At 36.3% G+C, this 20,320-nt stretch overlaps 2 protein-coding genes across 2 annotated transcripts; one reads left to right on the top strand and one right to left on the bottom strand.

Moving 5' to 3' along the window:
• The first annotated feature begins 2,811 nt into the window (after positions 1-2,811).
• LOC141612214 (CBL-interacting serine/threonine-protein kinase 25-like) lies at positions 2,812-4,637 on the top strand. Its single transcript, XM_074430940.1, has one exon. The coding sequence runs from the start codon at positions 3,240-3,242 to the stop codon at positions 4,566-4,568; it is 1,329 nt and encodes a 442-aa protein (XP_074287041.1). The 5' UTR covers positions 2,812-3,239; the 3' UTR covers positions 4,569-4,637.
• A 792-nt stretch (positions 4,638-5,429) lies between these two features.
• On the bottom strand, positions 5,430-19,832 carry LOC141612218 (formin-like protein 18). The gene is made up of 17 exons (XM_074430951.1): positions 19,262-19,832; positions 16,519-17,219; positions 15,123-15,344; positions 12,735-14,554; positions 12,504-12,633; positions 11,849-11,920; positions 10,979-11,077; positions 10,790-10,831; positions 9,922-10,002; positions 9,773-9,823; positions 9,537-9,618; positions 9,332-9,426; positions 8,952-9,023; positions 8,111-8,227; positions 6,961-7,029; positions 6,658-6,724; positions 5,430-6,025 (listed from the first exon to the last, which is right to left on the bottom strand). Exons 1-17 carry the CDS (start codon positions 19,332-19,334, stop codon positions 5,781-5,783), a joined length of 4,038 nt encoding a protein of 1,345 aa, XP_074287052.1. The 5' UTR covers positions 19,335-19,832; the 3' UTR covers positions 5,430-5,780.
• Between the last annotated feature and the right edge of the window lie 488 nt (positions 19,833-20,320).

The raw sequence follows: 20,320 nt of genomic DNA, 5'->3' as shown, positions 1-20,320 counted from the left end.
ATATATATATATATATATATATATATATTATGTTTATCATGCATTCCTCTCTATCATCTTGCTTCTTCTTTGTTTTAGTTTATTTAATTTGTTTTACTAGCTAATTAAGCGAATAATACTTAAAGAAATAGCATAATGGTCGATAAAAACACATACACATGCAAATGAAATAATTAGAAAAAGAAAATAATGACGATGAAAGACGATGAAACCAACAGTGACGGCGAGATTTACCTGATAATTAGACGATGAAATCAACAGTGACGGCGAGAAGATAAAGCGACGATGAGAAAGAGAGAAAGAGACGATGAGAAAGAGAGAAAGTGTGTGTTTTGTGTTTATGTTTGTCTGCTGTGTTTGTGTTTGTGTATTAAGGTTTGTGTTTTGTGACTGTAGCAGACTTGTGTTTGTGTGGTTTATAGTATGGAAGGTATTGACAACGGTTATTAAACAACAACCGTTGTCAAATAAGTTTTAACAACGGTTGTAAAACAACACCCGTTGTCAAATAAGTTTTAACAACGGGTTTCAAAAGTAACCGTTGTGATTACTTTTCACTAACTTTGCGTCAATTTTGCGCCAAATTATTAACAACGGTTGTGCATGTGTTACCCGTTGTTAAAACTTATAACAACGGTTTTTATAACCATACCCGTTTTAATTCATTTTAGTAAAATTCGCGCCATACATTCTACAACGTCTATTGTGATTTTCGTGAATAATCGTTGTTAAAGGGGCGTTGTAGTTGCCTGGATTTGTAGTAGTGGAAGCTAAGTGGTGTGACACACACAATGGGACACCAAATGGGACAGAGGATCTTCATTGTTCATTTACACCATATAAGTTATTCATTTTAACTATTATTTTATTGATTCCTCGTCTCCTTCTTGTGAATGATTTATGCCTTCTAAAGTAACTTCTATTAACTTCTCACAAAAACACAACAAACTAAAAAAAGTGAAAAAAAGAGAAAAATAGGACAGAATAATTTTCTTAAAGAATATTGATGTGAAAGATCATCTCACACGAGAAATCTGTAAATTCGGCAATTTGAGATATGGTGGAACACGATTCTATCATGGTTATGGATTTATGGTGGAATAAAAGTGGAAAAATTTTATGCAGTTGGCTTATTCGGGACCAAAAGATCATTCTCATTATAGTTGCATATGGAATATAGCAAAGGATAAAGTTAGAAATACATCCTAAACAAACCCGTGATTTTATGGGTTATAAAATTAGTTATAATTTAAAGGTTTTTTTTTTTTTGTCAAACACCACCTTTAAAAAAATAATATTTTCAAACATGACCTTTAAAAAAAAGTTTATCAAATACAACTTTTAATAAAAGTTTTTTTGTCAAATACGACTTTTTGGCCATATTTTGACAACTTCCTGACCACTTGCATTGAGGTGACTTTGAGTCTATATTTAAGATAGCAAACGAGGTCAGTTTGAGGTGTTTTTGGACTCGTTGAAAAGATGGGAGTACATGCTTTCCAGGGGTTGTTAACACGGTGATCAAAGGTGGCCTTATATGGGGTCGATTGGTGCGTAAAGTAAGGCTGGTCAGAGAAAGAGGGATGTAAGTCTGGGTTTACAGCGCAGCGTTTGGTCAGGGGTTTTTCGTGGGTCTTTTAATAGGGTTATGATGTTTTGTTTGGTCTGAAATTTGTTTTGTAGGTTGAGAGGAGTGCAAGATATGTCGTAGTTGTGTTGTTTGTGTTGTTTGTTGTTTACAAGTGGTGGTTCGAGGGGAGTGAATTGACCCACGAAAAAATCCTACTTTAACTTACATCAATCCTCTATGACCAGCCTTACTTTACACACCAATCTAACCCACAAAAGGCCATCTTTGACCACCGTGTTGACAATCGTTGGAAAACCTGTACTCCCACCCTTCCAACGAGAGCAAGAACACCTTAAACCAACCTCGTTTGCTATCTCAAATATAGGCTGGAAGTCACCTCATTGCAAGTGGTTAAACTTTGGCCAAAATGTCGTGTTTGACAAAAAAAAAATTACTCCCTCCAATTTCATTTATTGTTCCTCTTTCCCTTTCCATCTAATTTTGTTATTGTTCCCTCTTTTTATTTTTTGGACAACTTTGTGCGGTCCAAAATCAATTTGATGTGGGCTATTTGTATTGTTTGGTCTAAATTGATTCCTTTATTTCTTATGCCAAAAAGAGAGGGGAACAATAAATGAAATTTGAGGGAGTATTAAAGGTTGTGTTTCACAGATATTTTTTTAAAATATGGTATTTAAAAATATGTTTTTTTTTATAAAGGTTGTGTTTGACAAAAAAAAAACCTAAATTAAATCACTCACTTTCACATAGCTTTTGCACAAATGACATCCACGATCTATGACTCCATGGATGGACTTAGTGGACACCACATACATTGGACAATAAGAATTTCACATATTATTCTTAGCCTCTTAGGTGTACATAAGATTAATATTCCGAACAAATGCTTGCAAACATCTTAGGTGTACATAAAATTAACTTTTGCCTATATGAGTTGATTCAATCGGTCTATGGGTAAGTAAATTTCTGGCTAAAGTTAGAGTGATTCACCTAATATAACTATATAGGCGGTTTTTCGGTGATCATAATTGTCTTAAGGTTTACATGATACACATCTGATCAAAAGATAACGGACGTGGATTCTCTTATCATATTTTAAAAAAAAAAAAAAAAATCATTCCAGAAGAAATTTTTTTGTTGAAGTCCAAGAGACAAAGGTCATCTTCACAAGATAACCAAACATATTGGCTATTTGCAAACAAAAGGACATTATTCATTAGACATACATATCACTCCAGCAAACTTAGAACTCTTAATACCAAATCCATGAATAATTTCATTAAAATAAAACAACCACCACATCATATTTTCGTATTAAATCAATTGAAAATTTCCTTTTGGATAAGATTACAACCATATAATAATTTTAAATATTTCATGTAACATCACCTATAATAATTGTTCCCTTTATATTTGCTTACACCCCCTGAACATTTGATGAAAAATCAAGGTGCTCCTGTTCCATTGGATTCAGGACACTTTGATTTCTTTTTTCGATTCTATCTACCTCAATTTTCCTCTTTTTTGGTCACCCATTTTTTACTAAAATGGGTTATCATTGAGTTGCGTACATCTGAACCTCCTTAAATTAAACCCTACTCGTTGACTTATTGTCGTCCAGTTTTGGGTTTTTGTTAAGTTACTTATAATGGAAGGGAAAGTCTTATTTGGCAAGTATGAGCTAGGAAAGCTCCTAGGGAAGGGCAATTTCGGAAAAGTATACAAGTCAAGGCATATTTCAACCGGCGAAACGGTGGCAATCAAAACAATCAGCAAGGATGAAGTGAAGAAACAGGGGATGTCGGAGCAAGTCAAGAGGGAAATCTCGGTTATGCCCTTAGTCAAACATCCCTACATTGTTGACCTCAAAGAAGTCATGGCAACTAAAACAACTATATACTTGGTCATGGAGTATGTTGGAGGTGGTGACTTGTACACCAAGGTATTACATGGAGGAAAGCTGGAAGAAAACTTGGCTAGGAAGTTATTCCAACAACTCATCACAGCCGTCGAGTTTTGTCATAGTCGGGGTGTATGTCACCGTGACCTTAAACTGGAAAATATTTTATTAGACTCCAGTGGAGAAAATCTAAAGTTGGCTGATTTTGGGTTGGCAACGTTACCAGGGGGAGACCGCGACAAGTCTGATACACTTTTGTACACTCCTTGTGGTGCATTTGCTTATATGGCTCCGGAAATTGTAAAAGGTGAAGGGTATGATGGGAAAAAATCGGATATTTGGTCATGTGGGGTGATTTTATTTGCATTGATTGCTGGTTATCCTCCATTTCAAGATGAAAATCGGATGAGAATGATGTGGAAAATTCGAGTTGGTAAGTACGAATTTCCATCGGATTTTCCTAAGGATATTAAGGGATTGGTACATAAGATGTTAATGCCGAAACCAAGTGAAAGAATTACAATGTTTGAAATAATTAGTACAACTTGGTTTACAAAAGGGTATCATCATCCCTATGGTTCAAGTCAATTGGAGGGTTCAAGGTGTTCGATTTCAAGTGTTTCTTTCAATGCATTTGATTTTATACAATTGATGGCTTCAGGGTTGGATTTATCGAGTTTGTTTGAGACGAAGAAGAGGAGATTAGGTACGACGTTTGTGACGAATTGTTCAACAATGAGTCTTGTGAATAAGGTGGAGGATTTGGCTAAGGGTTTGAATTATAATGTGTGTAAGGAGAAAGGGGTAGTGAGGATTGTATTGAGAGGGGAAGAGGTGGGTAGGAAGGGTAAGATGGTCATTTCAGTGCGAGTGTTCGATGTGTCACCGGAGATTAAGGTGGTTGAGTTTTCGAGGTGGTCCGGGGATTGTGTCGAGTATGTGAGGTTGATGGAGGAAGAGGTAAGGCCGGCAATGGAGGATGTTGTTTGGAAATGGCAAGGTGATTGGTATAATAATAATGGGAAGGGTAGTAGTGGTGGGAGTGTCACTAAACGTTGTTTTGGCTTGTCTGACTGAATTCTTGTAAATGTTTGCTGTACAATTTTGCATTTGAGGAATTTATTCAATACAAAGTCATTTTAATTATATATGTTATAAATTGTTGGCTTAAAACATAAGTGAATTTCTAACTTTCTAATAGGGGGTTAATTATTCCATTCATTCCAATCATAAAAAAAAAAAAAAAAGGTAAACAATTTAGAGTAATTGTTATGCAATACTAAGTTACATATATTAGTGTAGATTTAATAAGTTTATACGGAGTAACGGTTATGAGAAGTCGATTACCAACCAATTTCAAAGAATAATGACAATGATGTAATCTAAACAACAAAAAAGTGAAAAAAAATATATGATAAAATCAAAATCAACATAATGCAAATCTCAAGGGAATCAATGAATACAAAACGAAGTTCATAGATTTAATCATCACTAAGTATACTATACATCTGATGTACTACATCAGATGATGTAGTTTCTGAGCATTAAATTAAAGCTTTCGAGTTTTGTTTTAAAAATTATGAGTTTTATTATAAAAGTTTCTGAGTTCAATCACTAACAAGTCCCATAAACACCGCTGACAACTACATTGTCGGTAAGAATACTTCTAGGACACGTGTGCGTAAGAAAAAAAGGAGAAATTCTTATTTGTACCTGGAACAACCGAGAAACTCTTATTTGTACCGGGTGATCCCCATTACCATACACCACCAACCATTAAAGAAAACTGAAATTAACAACATTTGCCGTAAATAACTTAGGATAATCTAAATGTACCCTTCTCATTGGGTGAGTTGTACGATAAGATAGATATTTCCAAAGGACTTGAGAATATTATTTTATTGATAAAAAATAATTAGAGACAATATAAATGTAATGTGGCACATGAAATCAGAATATTATTTGATTGATAAAATTAATTGGAGACATTATAAATGTAATGTAATTAGACACATATATATATATAGGGACCAAAACGATAAAGGGTAAATACAATGAAGAATCTAGCAACATACATACTCCACCCTTCTTACTATGCTATACATTTTCCTATGCACTAACGAGTAACAATTAACAATCGAACATATACAGGTGGAGCATGGCATCAGCTATTTACACAACTATATCATTTCACCCAACGACGGGTTTCAGAACTGTCGGGTGAGGGCCGGGGGCTGCTGAATAGTCAAACGACCTGAGGTCGATGATTCCAAAAAAGCAAAACGGAGGTCAATGATTCAAACCATGGTCCCTCTTATCTAATACACCAAGATCGTCCACTGATATTCTCGGGCCTCCGATATTCCGTGGGGAAGGAACATGCTTGTCAGAGTCTTTCAAGCGAGAACCCGTCTTCAGTTTCTCATTCTCGGCAGCTTCCTTCTCAGCCCTTTTCTTTTCAAGCTCTATCTGTTTACAGTTTTCTTCATGAGCTCGAATGAACATCCTTACAAAGTTTAGTAACGTAGCCACCACTGCAGCCAAAAAACAGTTTTCAAGTGATTAAAGATATAGGAAAAAGTATGCTTTTGAGGACGTACAAGAATCCACTTCACTAAATAAAAAACAATCGAGAGTTTGCAGTATGTTAGGAAAGGACAATGACGCTGACCCCCGAAAACAGCAGAATCTAGCTACTTAGAACTTGATATTCTACCTTAAGTCTTGACAAAGAGGAACAAATTGACTGTAATTGCCGCCCAAAAACTAATATCAACCCTTTATTGAAATGATGGGGGTAAACTAAACGTCTTTCGGAGTACACAAAACGGCAAATCAAATTAGGTAGTCAATCATTAATAACAACAGGTCAACAGCATTACCCCGTGCCTTACAAGACTGCTGCCCGTAGTCAAGTAAAGGGGGTCAGACAGTTAGGTTGCTTACGGATAACTCATATGTCATGACTTGCAATGACCGACTGGTACTTCAATTCAAAATGCCAGAATTGTATACAATTTGATTTATACCAGCATATTGAAATAATTACTAAAAATTGTCGAACACCATGTGCAATATGAAAACACAATCTTATTTTAAACTGTCCTGTGATAAACTTCATACTGTCCTGAAGGGCCCATAAATGAGAATGACTATTGACTAGTACCTTGTTCAAATGGACACTTCGCTGGATCTTCACCGAAATACATTGCCAAAGCATCTGCATTTCTACCCTGAAAAAATGCAACCAGATGGCACATTACAAAAAATTGCCAATCACGTCGATGATGAATATTACACAAATTTTGGAACGAATTTTTTTTGAATTTATCAGCTGATCCAGTTGTCAATGATATTTGCGGTTGAGGATTACTACAAGAATTTCATTCACTCCTTTTTGTCATAGTAGCTACTTGCTCTCAATAATTTTAAAAGAGAAAAGAATGTTATCAATAATAGATAAACATACCACGACTGCATATAAGGAAGCCAAAGCCCTTACTTCACCTTCCGCAAAAGCAAGGAACTCCTTCAAAGTCTAATCATGATCAAGAAGAAAAGCACTTCGTCAGAATGGTGGAAAAAAAATAAATAGATTATATATTTGAAGCTAAACGAAAAATCCTCAAAAAAGGGATGTGCGCAGAGTGTCGACTATAATGATAGAGGCGTATGTGTAACAAAGATATCAGACATCACACTTGACTTGTGACAAATCATAGGTATCAATAATATGTGTCTCCCTAATTAGCATTGCAGCTAATGCATCACTATGCCAGAACTTAAATAATAGATAAAGGAAGCTCTCTCGCCTCAGATTCAGGCTCCATGAGTAACACTATGCTTTACATTTGTGATGAAATAAAGCAAAATGTCACACTAAACCCTTGACAATTCTTATGGGCCATCTCCCCGTGTTTTAAACACAGGTGTACGGATGTACGGTTGCCCATGTGTGAGCCCTGCACCCCTTACGTTGTCATAGGCGGGGAATCTTGAAGGCATTGGAGTAATATTGTTTGAGTAGAGTTGTGACCTTTTAAAGATGATTTTTTTACAAACAATTTTTTTGCAAATATGTGCTTGATTAAACAACCAAAAAAAGGAAGATAATGGTATTTCTGTGGGGAATCTTTGGCTCCCCTCATAGGGGTAGAAAGTACTGTGTCAACTTCTTCAACACTCCTCTAATCACTCTTCAATGTCGAAGCTGTATGGAGTATAATTTTTGTACATGCATATATTTTCAGAAGGTTTTTGTTGAGTGAGTTATTCTGGTATGCCACGTAAAATGCAAAGCAAACATGACACTTGTCACATAAACTTGCCTTTTCATTCATTCTTATATATTTAAACAAGCTGCAATCAGCAGGTAAAAAAAAGAGGGGTACAAGTTCATTTTACTCTTGAGTTTAACTACAAAAACTTCTACGGAACGGTTTTACACGTCAGACCAATACAACAGTGTGATAATTACATAGGTTATAGGTATGTAAGATCGTCTCAAACAAGATTCGCAGTAGTTATATGCAGAACCGCAATCATGGAGGTCGCCAAGTAATTCTAAAAAGACAACTGAGGGAAGGGCAGAGGAGAGTGGAGGAGATAAGATACTATACCTTACAAAACGCTTCTGAAACAGGGCCATCATTTCCTGAAGCAGTCAGCTCCTGAACAACCTTTTCGATCCCTTTGCTTATTGCTTGCATTTCTTCAGCCAAGAACTTCAGTTGTATCTGCAAAGCATGGTACTTCATGAATTGTAGTGAAGCTATTTGAAAAGATAATATATTTGATTTCAATTTTGCAATCATCAGGCTATTTTAGAATACGTTAATCTATATTTCAAAAAAAAAAAAAAAGAATACGTTAATCTAGATTTCAATCTGCTAGTCCAAGGGACCGAGAGTCCTTGGTTCCCAGTAATCTCTAACATGGTCATGAGGACTCATGTCTGGGACACAAGGGAATTTTTCCAAACATTATTAGTGTAAAATACCCGTTAGATTATGATATAGACATTAAACAGTAAACTAATGGATAAACACCAGGACAATCACAAAACCAGAGAATCAATGCACAGTGACCATGGTTACCGAATTCGCTATGAATACGTGTCCTTACCAATTCGCGACTCGCTCTTATAGAATGTGTGTTATATATATTTTCAGTAAGCAACATAATAGAATTCGCTTTTAACAGTTCGCGATTCGTAGGGCACCGAGCGAATTCGGTAACCATAACCATGATGCACACCCTATGTTGAATCCAAACATAAAATCATCTTCTATCGGTACCTGTTGTTCTGAATTATATTAAAATTTGTTTATGGAGATAGCTCCATGGACACCCTATGTTGAATCCAAACATAAAATCATCTTCTATCGGTAATACTTCCCTGTTGTTCTGAATTATATTAAAATTTGTTTATGGAGATAGCTCCATGGAAACATTCAATACCTTTGTTGAGCCCTCCAAACTAGTCAAGTCTTTAGGAAACTCTAAGAGTTCGGGTAGCTTTTCAGCAAGAACCTGTAGTTTAGCAAGTAGAGTATTAGTAACTTGCAAGATAATTGGCAGTAAGAAAAGAGAGGGGAAAAACATGTTTATATTAACACCAACGTGGAGTAGGGGGTATCTGACGTACGCAACATTTCCCTTGCAATATCAATGAGTCAATGAGACAGATTCCAAGAGAATATAAGGGAATAACCAATTTTTAGACCGTAATTTCTAACCTGTTTTGCTTCATAGTACTATGATGTAAAATATAAGCAATAGAGACACAGGAGAAGGAAAATTTTATATTTGCACACCAAAAGTAATTGAGGTAACATTACCTTGCACAGATAATGCATGAGAGTCATCTTGCTGTTCCGCGCACGGGTATCTGTGAGTTTAAGAAGGCTATCCAGTCGAAAGCCTACAGCAGAACCTATAGGAACGAAGCGAAAAGTGAAATCATGAGAACGAGAAAAGACAGCATGATATGCCTGTAAGTCGTGTAAAATGCTTTTCAGGAAATACAATAGAGTTTTTAGTCACCTCGAGCAGTCCCTTGGTTTAATGCATTGCCCAAAGACAGAATTGTTTGCATAACTCTTTTCAGCTTCACTGAAGTTCTGATCTGAAAATGAAAGCGGGAGCCCAATCATGAGATTTTTCGAATAGATGCATCAAAACTCATGTCTTTGCCAAGCCCTAAACCCGGCCCGCATGAACGTCTCTAATTCAAAAGCAAAATTAGAGAAAGAAAACCAAGTATAGTAGAGAAAACTTGCCTCCTCTGATATCGAATTCACTGTCTGTAAATCTTTCCGGAGATCACACAACTAGAATACAGAAAAAGGGAGGAAAAAATTAAACACATTAACATATGCCCACAGAAGCGCACAAACCAACGGATGACCAAGAGATATAAATCACTAACCTGAGAATTAAACTGCATTTTAAATGAAAAAACTCTTAGCTTTGATTCAACTCGTGGAACTTTCATCAACTCTAAGAAGAACTGTACCAAAATCATTGAAAAATGCAACCATCAGATATACTCCCTCCAAGTTTCTTATATCTTCCCCTTTCTTTTGGGCACAAAAATTAAGAAAGGGGAAGAAAGAAGGAATAAAGTAGAATAAATTATTGTAAATTGTGAAATTTATAGGTGAGAGAAAATAATAAAGAATGAATGATGAATAAAGAATAGATAAAGTAATGAGAGTTGTTGATTTTTTAGGAGAGATAAATTAATAAAAAATGAATGAAACTTACCAAAAAAGGAAAGAGGGAAGATAATCAAACTTGTGTGAAAAAGGAAAGAGGGAAGATATAAGAAAATTGGAGGGAGTAACTATCTGTAATAGTTGCAGCATGAAAATAACCAAACGGCAATATAACATTATAATTATGCCATCTCTTTAACAAAATGCAAGTTCATCTTGAAATTAAGTATCAACTACTCCCTCTGTCCATGAATAAACTTCCTTGTTTGTTTTGCACAAAATTGAGAAAAATAGTAAGATGTAGATGAAGATACAAATTTAAAAAATGTGGGGTCACAAACTGTAATGAATACAAACAACAGAAAAAAAAAAATTAATAAACCCATGCAATAGACTATTCATGGACAACCTGAAACGGAAACTAGGAAGTTTGTTCGTGAACAAAGGGACTACGATATTGTTATAATCTTAAGAATTGGTTGTGTGTTACAGTATGCCAGAAAACGTTTTACAGAACAGACAATTTCAAGATAGAACAGAAATTTTGCATATACAGGATGAATAAAGAAATTTACAAACCTTTTCACATTTTCCAAGATTCTCCTTATCACCCTTGTATCCCTGACCAAATAAATTTAATGAACAAGGATATGATGGAAGATAAAACAGTCAGAAAATGGCAAACAAAGAATAGTACAAAAAAAATATTTCTTATGGTGAAAGTTCTGCATGACTCCAAAGCAAAGATGTCTCTGTCAAATCTATTACCTTTAATAACTCCATCTCTTCCTTTGTTGGCGAAAATTTTATTAGGTTGTCAACTTGATCAACATCCAAAGCTGAATCATCTAAAGCAAGTACGGCATTCTGTATCAAGGTTACATGAATAAATTAAAAAGGCAGAGCCTTTAAGAAATGTTTCTAATACCACAACATTTCTTATAACTTATACGGAAAATTCACGTGGTACCCTCGAACTTTGCCATTTTGCACGTGGTACCCAACTTTTTAAGTTTGTGTACATAATACCCTCCATGTTTGATTTTCATGTACAACATGCCTTTTTTGTCGCTATAAAAAAACTCAATTGCGCATAACTCCTAGACCGGAATTCAGAATCTGACAGTTTTTTTTCCTAAAATGATTATCTCTTCATAATCTACGATTTGAGAGAAAATAAATTGTTGACCGACATTTTATAGGGTTTTTTTAAACGAAAATCTCAAATCAACCATATTTTCGATCTTAAATTTCCGAATGACCATTTTCATTTTATCAATCTATAGATCGCGAAGAGATAATTAGTTTGAAAAAAAAAAATTAGTCAATTCTGATTTCTGGTCTATGATTTATGCTCACTTGAAAATTTTAATAACGATAAAAAGGGTACGTTGTGCTTCAAAATCAAATTTCAAGGATAACATGTGCACAAACTTAAAAAGTTGGGTACCACGTACAAAATGGCAAAATTTGAGGGTACCACGTGAATTTTCCGTAACTTATAAGTACTAATCAGCAAGTACAGTATTGTCATATACTTCTAGAAGTTTAACCGGCCCTAGTTGAGGTTCATCATCAAAGCATAAATAAATTTTAAAAAAAAAAAGTTCAAAGTTGCAAACAGTGTGATGAAGTTACCATTAGATCAGGCAGTGGAATTTTGACCTTCGAAAGCATTATTTCACAATTGTATGCTCGCCTTAGCTCAATCTGCAATGAAGTCATGCAAAAGGATCAGATAAGGCATGCAAACATATTAACATGGTACTTGTATAAACACCTGGCAATAAAAAGCTAGTAATGAAAAGACGGATACTAGGGGGACAATCGAAAGAGAATTTATCTGCTAAGGCACACAATTTTTTATTGCACAATGAATCACTTGATAGGAATTAGGAACTCTTAACGACAACACCCTCCAAATGCCTTTTTTTCCATTTTTGCTACAGTGGTTATACAATTCAAAGGAATCTCATTATTGAGTAAGAAGCTCTAAAATTACACCAAGAATAAGCCAAAGAAGAATGGGCATACGTGGGAATCTACCAGAAATAAGACGATAATACCTAATAATGGGCAAAAAGAACATTAAATTTATTTACAATGTTACTGGATGAGCAAACTTTTTTTGATGTCTAGGGAGCCCATGGGGGCAATTTGATGTTGGCAGATTTTGAACCAAGGCCATGAGTACCTGACTACCCGCAATTAAAGCGCATGCTCAACATTACATCAAAACCTTAGTCTTAAACAAATTGGGAGTTATGATACTCAAACCTGAGTAAACTATTACCAGCTGAACTTTATCCTTTTTAGGCCCTGCAGCCCTACGGCTTGGTTTGCCATCTACGCCCCCATTCTCTGAATTTGGAACGGATGCTGCAAAGAGATTCTCAAGTTCTGACAAATCAAATTCCGGAGCTCTAAAAAAATAATAAGAAAATGGAGAAAAGTGAAAACCTCGGTCAGTTAAGGAACTAAATGGTAAAAACATCAGATATGCGAGCTTGGGACAAGCACTTACTTAGAAGCCTCATCACTTTTTTGAGCCTCTGCCCATAAGCTACCCGTCATAACCCTTGTTAACTTCAACCAATGATATGGCTTCAGATTAGCCTTTTTGGACTGCCCCTGGGTCCTTAGTGTAAGGCGAGATGAGGTCCGTCCTTTTGCACCTGGAGGTCCAGGGGGTGGTGGGACAGGTCCATTAGTACCAGAAGCTTGAGGCTGGGCAGAACTATTAGTTTTAGGCAAACCTTTGCCAAAAGGTGCGGGCGGAGGTGGCACGGGTGGAGCTTTACTGGAGTTTGACAGTCCAATTTCTTTAGATACAACTTTAGGAGGAGGTGGCGGAGGAGGCACTGATGTTGATAAACCATTACTTGAAGAAGAAACTGATGATTTTGGAGGTGGTGGCGGAGTGGGGGGAGGAGCAAGAGTAGTTGTACTAGGAGTGAAAGGAGGAGGAGGAGGAGGAGGTGGCGGCGCTGTCAAAAAGTTCTTAGCATCAAAAGATGAAGACTGATTCAAAGCAGGGAGAGGGGGAGGGGGTGGCGGAGGAGGAGGCGAAAGAGGAGGCTTTGATATTATGATACTGTTATTAAGAGAAGGAGATTGTTCAAAAGAGGGAGGAAGTGGAGGAGGAGGTGGTGGAAGTGGGGCTGACAAATTGATCTCTGAATAGGAAGACGGAAACCTGGTAAAAGAGGGAGGAGGAGGTGGTGGTGGTGGCGGCGATGGGCCTGATAAAGTGGTCTCTGAAATCGAAGCTGGAGACTTAGTAAAAGAGAGAGGAGGAGGAGGTAGTGGTGGTGGTGGTGGTGGTGGTGGTGGTGACACTGATAATGTGTTCCCGTCACTTGAAAATCCCAATGGAGGGGGAGGAGGGGGAGGAGGTAACATCTGTAATTTTGAATCAGAGGCAGAGTGTAGTGGCACTGAGAATATGTTCCCGTCACTTGAAAATCTCAATGGAGGGGGAGGAGGGGGAGGGGGTGGGGGAGGAGTCATCTGTAATTTTGAATCAGAGGCAGAGGATGAACGAGGATGTGGTGGAGGTGGTGGAGGAGGAGGAGGAGGAAGAGGTGGTGGCGGTTTTTGGTCTAACATAGGAGGCTCCATACCCAGTGATCCTTCATGTCCAGTTGGCAGAGGAAGTACAGGCGGCGGAAGAGATAGTTGTTGAGGCAGTGCACAAGATAAGAGTTCATCCTCAGCAAGTTTAGGCACTTCAAGAGCACAAAAGACTGAAGAATCGGGTATAATCTGTGCTTGAGTAGTTTGCTGAAGTGGAAGAGTATCTGCTGACTGAATCCTACTTGGCATTATATCTGTGCCAAGAGAAGGTCCAGCCAAAGGTCTTGATTGGTTTTCCAGGTTCACAAGATTGGAAGTTATTATATTTTCTGAGACTTCTGAAATTTCTTGACTAGAAGCTTCCAGGACAAAATCTGACGAACTTTCTTCATGATTGCTAGGCAGGAATATCTCTAAAAATTGATCAGTTTGCTTCTCTTTAACCTTTGATAGAGACATCTTTAAAGTATCTTCTGAGGAATGCGCCATTGGTTTTTCCTCGAGCTTTCCAGGGCTAGAATCTTCAAAACTATCTGATTTACTTTTTCGACGAGAAACCATCTCCAATTTTTCTTTGAGTGCGGTTGATGAAGATAATTTCTGAAGGACATTTAGTGCTACATCAGTATTCGTGTCAGTCCAATCCACATTGCTGAACATCTCTTGCACCCTGGCAAATGCTTCAACAGGTAGACCTTCTTTCTCTTCAATAGCAGGCACATCAACTGCAGCATCGGAGGCAACTGAGTCCATCTCTGAAAAAAGGACCTTCAAGCAGAAAAAAAAATCAAAACGCAATATTCGAAGACAACAAACAAACAAATGAAATTATTTTCTATACTATACCCTATTTTATCAAATCTACCATATACCTGTCGTTTTTCAAAATTATCTACCATACCCCTAAACTTCATGAATGTTTCACTTAAGTAAGTACTATAATTCAGGTTCTTATCCAATTAAGTTTTTACATTAAATGATGTATACTGCTATGATAATTCGATGAATTATTTCTGAGTAGTCAATTCAAATTACCTAAAAAACACATTTAAAGAGATGGATAAGAGTACCTAGGCTGGTTTAAGAAATAATTATTGAATTTAGGTATATTAGCGAGGGTCACTGGTAAAATTTGAGAAAATACAAGGGTACAGCAAATACAATCCCATTAGCAGATAGAGTAATAAAACTCATGATTTGTCATTTGAACCTTGAGAAGGATATATATCTGTAGAGGAAGGTAGTCATGGTACATACAAGCTGATGTAACTTTGTTAAGCAAAAGAGAAACTTAAATAAAACAAAATAAATAAGCTCGTAAATATAAAGCGTGCACCTCCGTTCTAAAGTCCTTGGGAAACAGATCTTTGGAATCCCACAAGGTGTCAATCTCGTCGCGGTTGAGAATAAGAATGTTGGATCTGATGAAGGCTGTGCTGAACATAACCCTAAACATCATTTTCTCGCGCACTAAATCATCATCTAAACTAATGCATTCCAGAACAACATCTCCTTGAACATGACAATGAATATCAATCTTGACCAATTCACTTTCTTTCTGTAATAAACATCAAAATCCTACCAAAAGTTAGCACACAAGAAAGTAAAACATAGATAAACTTTAGTGACTGCAATAAGAAAGTGATGTAGATAATCACATATGAGCTAGTTTTGTTGCTAGTAACTAGGGTTTGAACCTGTCAGCATCAAAAATTGCCTTTGGGGTCCATTTCAAAAATAGAGTGCAGTACACAAAACACAACAAGATCAAGAAACCCTTGTGAACTCAGTAAGAGAGTCATAGTGCAGGAAAAAGCCAGGATCGAAAATCAGGTACTACCAAAAAAGTTACGTCATCGTTAACGTTCGATCCCTTTATACCACTTATAGTATTTCCATTTGATTTTTGAGATCATACTCGTAAAATTCTGACCTTTAATATGTTAAAAATACAAAAAAAAATTACATGTTCACATTTATTGACTATTGTTAAAAAAAATTCCTCAGACTATACTCTATAGTATATTTTCAGCAAAAAGAGTACTATACTTCAGAGTACTATGTAATATGCAAATGAAATATATATGGTAGATATAAATCTTGGAGACTACACAAAATCAAAAAAATATAAGAGAGTAGAAGCTGAAGATGATGGTTAATATCATTTACAAAGCAAGGTTTATTTACTACCTATGACTCTATGAGTATCAAAATAGAATAAAAAAAAGGTGATATCAGTTGTGAAAAAAAAAATGATGTGAAATAGATTGGTAAACTAACAGAAACATCAATTAAAAAACAAGTTTGGGGTAGAAACAAAATATGTTGCTTGGACTCTACCATTTTCACCCGCGTACCCATGTCGGATACTCGACACTTGGACGTGGGTAGGACACTCCGATACTTCATTTTAGACCAAAAACATGATTTTTTTTTCAAAAAAAAGACAAATCTGACACTTGGACACGCACCTGCATCGGATACTTTTAACCGAGTCTGAGCAACATAGGATGAAGCAATGAAATAAAATACACAATTTGGGAAAGATTCAAACCCCAGCCTACAACAACCAAAAGTAGTTGACACACATACTTGAACCATCTGAACCAACGAACAACGTCTTGCATACAAAACATACATATCTTTAAAGAGCTACCCGGGCCCGGCCTTCACATAGCTCCATCAGTGTGTCCATGGAACTTAAAGAAAATGGAGATTAAGAAACCACGCACCTGCTTATAATGCCGAATAATTCTGCCCTTTTTTCGGGTTGAAAAGAGTACTTTAGTATTCCGATTAGCATCAAGAGAAGGGTCCTGCCCATATATTCTAATAATAGGCCTGCAACCACCCTCACCGTCCATGTTGGGAATGAGCCTAAGCATAATGCAATCCATCATCAAGGCCCGATCTGGAGGAGGCCATTCGGTACTCAAATTTCTTCTGGAGACATACTGAAGGTATCGCAACTGTGAGGGTATTGGATTTAATGGGCACATCAACTGGAGAAGCTCACGAGGGGCTTGACGGTAAATCATATCTAGTGTCTTTTGTTCCCCATTATAAATGTTTCTATAGATTAAAAGGGCAGCTAACATGAAGGCCAAAATAGGCCACCCACCTCGCTCACAATGCATTAAAAGGACATTGCGTTGACCGAGCAAAAGCCAGCTGTCACCAGATCTCAAGCAATGGTTGATCATCTCGATTGTGAGCAATGGACAGCCCTCATATTGCCGCGGATAGTCTATTACCGTCATGTCATGTTCTGATAAAATATCAGTAATCTGGCTCTCATTTTGCCCCTCGCGAAAGTTGAACACCATGAATGAAGCATCAGGTAGATGAACATTGAGTTGACCAGCAATTCCATCAATGTAAGACTTGTAATTTTTATCATCCACCACATCGGTTGTGAAACAGCAATCAAAGACTAAGACAAAACAAAAAAAAGGACCAACAGATAAATTTAGTTCAAACAATCAATCATGTATGTCAAAGTGTGTTCAAAGCAAAACAATGTCACCAAGCCCACTGTCAGAAATAGAAAACGAATATTCAAAGATAAGTAAAGACCACAATTAGACTGAACGAGTGTCAAGAAAACATAGTGTACAGCAGAACTAGCAAAGTGACTTCATCAATAGAACAAAAGAAAGAAGTTGAAAATAAATAGCATGTCGGTCAAACAGAAAGGAAGAAAATTCCACTAGTCAGATGACCATTCCTACATTGTTAAACAAGTTATGCCATGACACACTCAGAAGCATACGAGAAGATATGACATCTCGAGTCTCTATTCTCAATCCTTGCCAAATTACTACGCTTAAGAGTTCGAGAAAATGAAGCCATGCCAATGCAAACATTTCTCTCCATTTCTTCAGTCACCGCTATTTGGTTTATAAATAAGCTAAGAAGAAATAGTGAAATATTATTTCTTATTCATTTAAGTTGTAGACTATGTTACTCCTAGACTTCAGATTGCCTCACGTAAATGTGTCCAATATTTGACATCAGTAAGACACTTGGACCACTCATTTTTAAGCCAAAAACACTAACTTTCATAATAATCGAGTCTTAAACTTGGACACGCTCTGATGTCAAATAATTCTAATTGAGACATAACATAGATTTAACTATTTAAGACGGTAATACACATCCAAAATAAATTTTTTAAAGAAAATTGCACCTCAATACTTTCCAATGGTCCATTACCCTTTCCTTCGTCTTCCAAAATCACCTTTCCAACTGAAACTAAATAATATTCCCTGATTGTGATTTATAAGCCATATTGACAACGAGTCAATGTAACAAAATAACTTGAAGTATACTTTGACTAAAAGTAGTTTAGGAACTACGCGGTAATATAGAGATACAGAATTCTTGCAATGTCAATAAGAAGAGACGATTAAAAATATCCAAAGCCAAGCACCAGAAGCCCTTATACTTTAATGATCTACACTTCAAAACAAGATCATCAGAAGCCCCTTATTCTTTAATGATATGGAATTGGTAAATTCAAGATGGACAGGTTATTAAAAAGTAAGTCACCGGTGCCTGACCTCTCGACTTTATCTTGAGATATTTCTTATGAATTAATACTTCAGCAGAAGCCAATGACAATTTGGGAGGCTAACAAAGCTTAAAAGTTCTACAGTAAAATTTTGGTGCACAGATAGCCACAAGGGCACATTAGATGCTAACACCCATGTCATGAGCACCACTCCTCAATGACGTTATCATCTAAGCTAGTTGAAGTATGCAACACAGTCACTTCCCCTCAGCACAGATTCTTAGCCAGAACAAGACTTAGTGAAGGTCTAAACGACATCAATCCAAGGAGACGAGAGAAGGTTGAATAATGGTTACACTTCACTCATCATATCTTTACTCACCGCTTGAACATTAATAATCCACAAAGAACATGTAGCACTTACTATTTGAGCATAAGACTCCTAAACATTAACTTATCCTAGAGATTCAATCACCCGGTCGTACAAAACCGGCAACTCCAGACCATTTTAACAAGCTATACTAAACCACAGCTCAATTATAATCTCAATCAGTTGTTTACCTTTGATTAAAATGACCCTCACAAAGAATAAAAAAGATAAACAAATGATTGGGAATGAGGGAGTAGTTATTAAGCTTAGAAATCCAAACCAACCATAATCACCCGCGTACCCAGAATACCAATGTTTGAAACCGTAACGAAACCAATAAACAATGAAACAGTACATTTCTAGCAGAAGATGTTACTTTCTGAACCCAATATTGAGCTTATTAAACCAAGAAAAGAAACCTAATTAAACCCAATTTTCATTTTAACAGCAACTAATCCCACATTATATCATCCCAAGAAAAAAAAAGAGCTCAATGAATCAAAGACTGCAGCAACAACAACATTATCCCGACTATTTCCGAATAAACCAAATTAATTAAAGACAACAACTTTAGACCAAAATGAATACATACCATACACTCTTTCTGAAATCTCGAGAAATCCATCAGGTGGTTTCCTATAAAAGAACTTCCTAAACAGTGCCATATCCTAAATTACCAACCAAATTCACCCAAAACAATAAAAAATTGAATAATTGGGTAAAACCAAATTAACCCTTTTCAGCTAACAACATACCCAGTTGAGATTAAATCAAAACTTTTCAGCAAAACTAAGAAAAACCCAAATCTTTTAAGTAACAATTCTCAGTTGGGTACTTCTTTAAATTCTTTTTTTCCCCTTTTTGACACTTTGCAGTAATTAGAAGAAGAAGACGACTTTTTTAAGAAGAAACACAACGTGGGGGGATATAAGAGACAATTAAAGAAGAGAAAGATGTGTACTTTAAGGGAAAAAAAGGGTTTTTTGATTGATTTGTTCTAAAGTACGAGTAATTAGTTGTTACTGATTATAATGGACGGAGATCTGACGTTTGTCTTTTTTGAGCTTTTCTCTGTTGTCAAGGTGGTTGGATTTGTTGGATTATTAAACTGATTTTGACTTTTTGCTGCTCTATTTTTCGGCTGATTAAATGATCAAGTAGTCAAGTACATGTCTTGAAATGTTCTTTTGTACTTTGCAGGGATTTTCCCAATTTTCCTCGCCCTTTGATGATGAAAAAAATGGAGTAGATCGGATACATCGAGTAGAAAAAGGTAAATAAATGAAAATAATAATATATAATATAATATAAGTGTATTAGAGAAGGAACGGAGATAAAGAAATGAAGAGGATCCAAATCAGAAGAAAAGCCAATTGAAAATTTGGATTCCAATGAGACCTCCTCATAAATTTAAAGATTTTACTTATATAGTTATATGGGTGTCTCAAATAATTCGAAGGTCGTGTGAAACAATAATAAAGAAGGCCTTTAAAATGTATTGAGATGTTGTTATGCGAAAGCATTATGCCTCTTGTTGGGTCCTTGTTGCATTAGTGTTCATGGTCCATAATAGTACGGTATTGACCGCTTTTGGCTAAACCCTCTCAGCTTTGCTCTTTGATTCATTCCTAAAGGCCTCGTACTATTAGAG

This window comes from Silene latifolia, chromosome 11 (genome assembly GCF_048544455.1).
Source record: "Silene latifolia isolate original U9 population chromosome 11, ASM4854445v1, whole genome shotgun sequence".
Taxonomy (NCBI): domain Eukaryota; kingdom Viridiplantae; phylum Streptophyta; class Magnoliopsida; order Caryophyllales; family Caryophyllaceae; genus Silene; species Silene latifolia.
The sequence above is the reverse complement of the archived record's forward strand: the minus strand, read 5'-3'. Positions and strand labels throughout refer to the sequence as shown.

Bases quoted from the DNA above. Each gene is read 5' to 3' on its own strand.
- LOC141612214 (XM_074430940.1), top strand. From the start codon at position 3,240: ATGGAAGGGAAAGTCTTATTTGGCAAGTATGAGCTAGGAAAGCTCCTA.
- LOC141612218 (XM_074430951.1), bottom strand. From the start codon at position 19,334: ATGGCACTGTTTAGGAAGTTCTTTTATAGGAAACCACCTGATGGATTT. The intron at 10,003-10,789 runs GTTTGTAAATTT...ATTTTGGTACAG, and splicing joins ATCTTGGAAAATGTGAAAAG to TTCTTCTTAGAGTTGATGAA. The intron at 6,725-6,960 runs GTATGTTTATCT...GCATTTTTTCAG, and splicing joins CTTCCTTATATGCAGTCGTG to GGTAGAAATGCAGATGCTTT.